Source organism: Etheostoma spectabile, chromosome 20, assembly GCF_008692095.1.
Source record: "Etheostoma spectabile isolate EspeVRDwgs_2016 chromosome 20, UIUC_Espe_1.0, whole genome shotgun sequence".
Lineage (NCBI taxonomy): Eukaryota > Metazoa > Chordata > Actinopteri > Perciformes > Percidae > Etheostoma > Etheostoma spectabile.
This window is the reverse complement of record NC_045752.1, coordinates 9,726,684-9,729,391: the sequence shown is the minus strand read 5'-3', so window position 1 is coordinate 9,729,391 and position 2,708 is coordinate 9,726,684. Positions and strand designations below refer to the sequence as shown.

Here is a 2,708-nt window from a genome sequence, read left to right as displayed (position 1 = left end):
ACATGCCCATATATGGGAGATAAAAGCACCTCTCTTGTATGGAAGGACAGAGGGGACAAAAATGCCTATATACTCTATGGAAGGCCAAATGGTGCACTATTTAGACCATATTTCTTGTATAACATTGCTGTGGTGTAATATCAATAAATATGACTATTATGTTATTATTGGCATAAGTAAATGTCATGAGAGCAAAACGTCTTGACTTTTTTGAAAAAATGCATGTATTTTCTCAACTGTATAAGTTATAATGATTATTTCTTCACAGTGTACTCCCAAACAATGAGAGTGTTTTAGAATGGAAAATGGTTATTCATTACTTATCTGTCTGTGATATCAATACTATCTGGAAGATTTATTTATTTTTATTTATTTATCTTTAAGGCCCTACAACCATTTTTAACATGCAAGTGACCTCACTGCAACCCAAATATTCCAATAACCCAGTTGTCCTAAAAAAATGATGTCAAATCTTGACTGTAGACAACAGGGTTGATGTTTTACAACTTTTTTATCAAATAAATCCAGACGGAAATTAAACTGTAAAAATGGCCTCAGGGCCCCCAGGGTTAAGACTTGGTCTCGGTACCAAACCAAAGTACTGTGTTTTTTTTTTTTTTTTTTTGTGGGCAGTTTGGTACAAACGATAATGACTTTGCTTGTCCTTAGCTGCCGCGCACTCTCTGAAGAGTTTCTTTGCCATACCGTCCATGCAGCAGCTTGCTGGCCACAGGTGAGTCACATCCAACAGCTACACTGATTCACAGACTGCCTGGCTGTTTAGATAATCTATGTGTCCCACCAAAGTGGCATAAGATATTTGAGGCATGATATTGTCATGTTACAAAGTCCATGGTTACATATGTCCATCCAGACATACCTATTTACTATGGACTCACTTTTACAGCTTAAGAGCCATCACAGTGTTTGGTGGCTAATGAGATGCTTGCAGTAGCTTGCAGTAAAAGATGTGAACAATTCAAACACAATGCCATCTCTGTGGACATACAAAACACTGAAAATGAAAACCGTGTTTGGTCATTAAAGAGTCACTTTAAAGTCTCTGTCATAGCATATCCAGCAATCCATGCACTGTTCTCCTTACATCTGTTTTTCTTAATTCGATATTTGTATGTTTTGACAAATCAGAGCACATATAGTTTTTCTGGCATTGCACATGTAGATGCCTACAAGTTTGCCTCAAGATGCCTAATCTTTTCATCAGTCTTCTTGCAGGCCAGAAACACATATTGGTTCTGTGTGTGGTATGTTTTTTTATGTTTTTGTGCACTGAATGTAATTTGTTATTCCAGGAGCAAGTTGGCCTTTGCCCGTGGCACACCAAGTGATTCCGTGGCTTTCGTCAATGCCTTCAAGGTAATGTGTTTGTTAGCAGGTCAGCAGCAAGTTGTGGTAAATTGCTACACCTGTGTTAATGTGCTTAATGTTCTGGATTTATTGTATTGTCTTTGAGTACCATGCTATACAAATGCAATTTATTACAATTATTATTATTATTATTATTATTATTATTATTATTATTATTATTATTATTATTATTATTATTATTTAATGGATTCACATATTTGCCTGATGGTTGTTGTGTTTTAAACCATTTCATATTGTATCTTACTGTCAGGCCTGGCAATCTTCCAAAAAGAAAGGACAGCTGAGACACCCAAAGGTGAACAAAACAACAACTAAACATGAGCTCCTTGAAACAACACAAACACATATATATATATATATATATATATATATATATATATATATATATATATATATATAAAAAGAATATGCTGATTTTCTTTTTTTTTACATGTTGAAAATAGGAATTGTATGCTACTCTTGTTGTACAGAGCAACCTCCACTCAGTTAATCATCTTAAATTCTTTTGAAAGTTGGCAATAAAGTACACATATTTTCTCTTTCCTATTGGTAATAAATAACACTTTATGAATGACATGTAGAGCACTATAGCTTAGGTGAAAAATTGATTAGGTGAGCGGTGTCCCCATTAAGATGGCTTATTCAATTTCACTTCAGTTGGAGAAAAGTCTCTCTGCCTTTGTTAACATTTAAACTATTCACTAAATGTGTTTATAATTATTTATTTATTAAGAATCAGTGCAGAACTCTCTTCTTAAATTGTAAATTTTCTTTGCCTTTGCTGCTTTCTCTTCTTAGGATGAGTTGGACTGGGGAAAAGAGAACTTCATTCAGATCAAGAGGATCAGGGAGGTAAAGAGGTTAAGCAAATAGCTGGGTCACAGGAGTTCATCAAGCCACATTACAGGATGTCTTTGTCATCATATATCATAGTTGAACTGTAAACAACAGCCATTAATCATGTGTTACCAAGAAAGATTCTTGGTTCTGTTGAGTTGCTGTTTGAGAGGCTTTACTGAAGTTGGTACAGTCAGACTGTAAATATGTATTTGGTTTAATGCTGTCAGTTTTCAGTAGCAGAAGAGGAGGTAGGTATTATTGACAACGTGTAAACTTTTTCATTAAGTTCCATGACAGATTTTAGCTAGTTAAGGATTTTCGCCTTTTGGTGCAAAGTTGACTGTCAAAAATGTCAACTTCTGGGTACCCAGATAGCTCAGTTGGTAGAGCGGGTGCCCATATATAGAGGTTTGCGCCTCGACGCAGCGGTCCAGGGTTCGTGTCCGGCCTGCGGCCCTTTGCTGCATGTCACTCCCCCT

The 2,708-nt window shown here is 35.9% G+C and overlaps 1 protein-coding gene across 2 annotated transcripts in view; it reads left to right on the top strand.

Moving 5' to 3' along the window:
• Nucleotides 1-2,708, top strand: part of tdrd9 (tudor domain containing 9) — a 30,618-nt gene that overhangs the window by 17,761 nt on the left and 10,149 nt on the right. For both annotated transcript variants that reach the window (XM_032500429.1, XM_032500430.1), the window contains exons 16-19: nt 670-733; nt 1,314-1,377; nt 1,640-1,684; nt 2,188-2,241. In XM_032500429.1, coding sequence (XP_032356320.1) covers nt 670-733; nt 1,314-1,377; nt 1,640-1,684; nt 2,188-2,241 — 227 coding nt within the window. The remainder of the gene's footprint in view (nt 1-669; nt 734-1,313; nt 1,378-1,639; nt 1,685-2,187; nt 2,242-2,708) is intronic.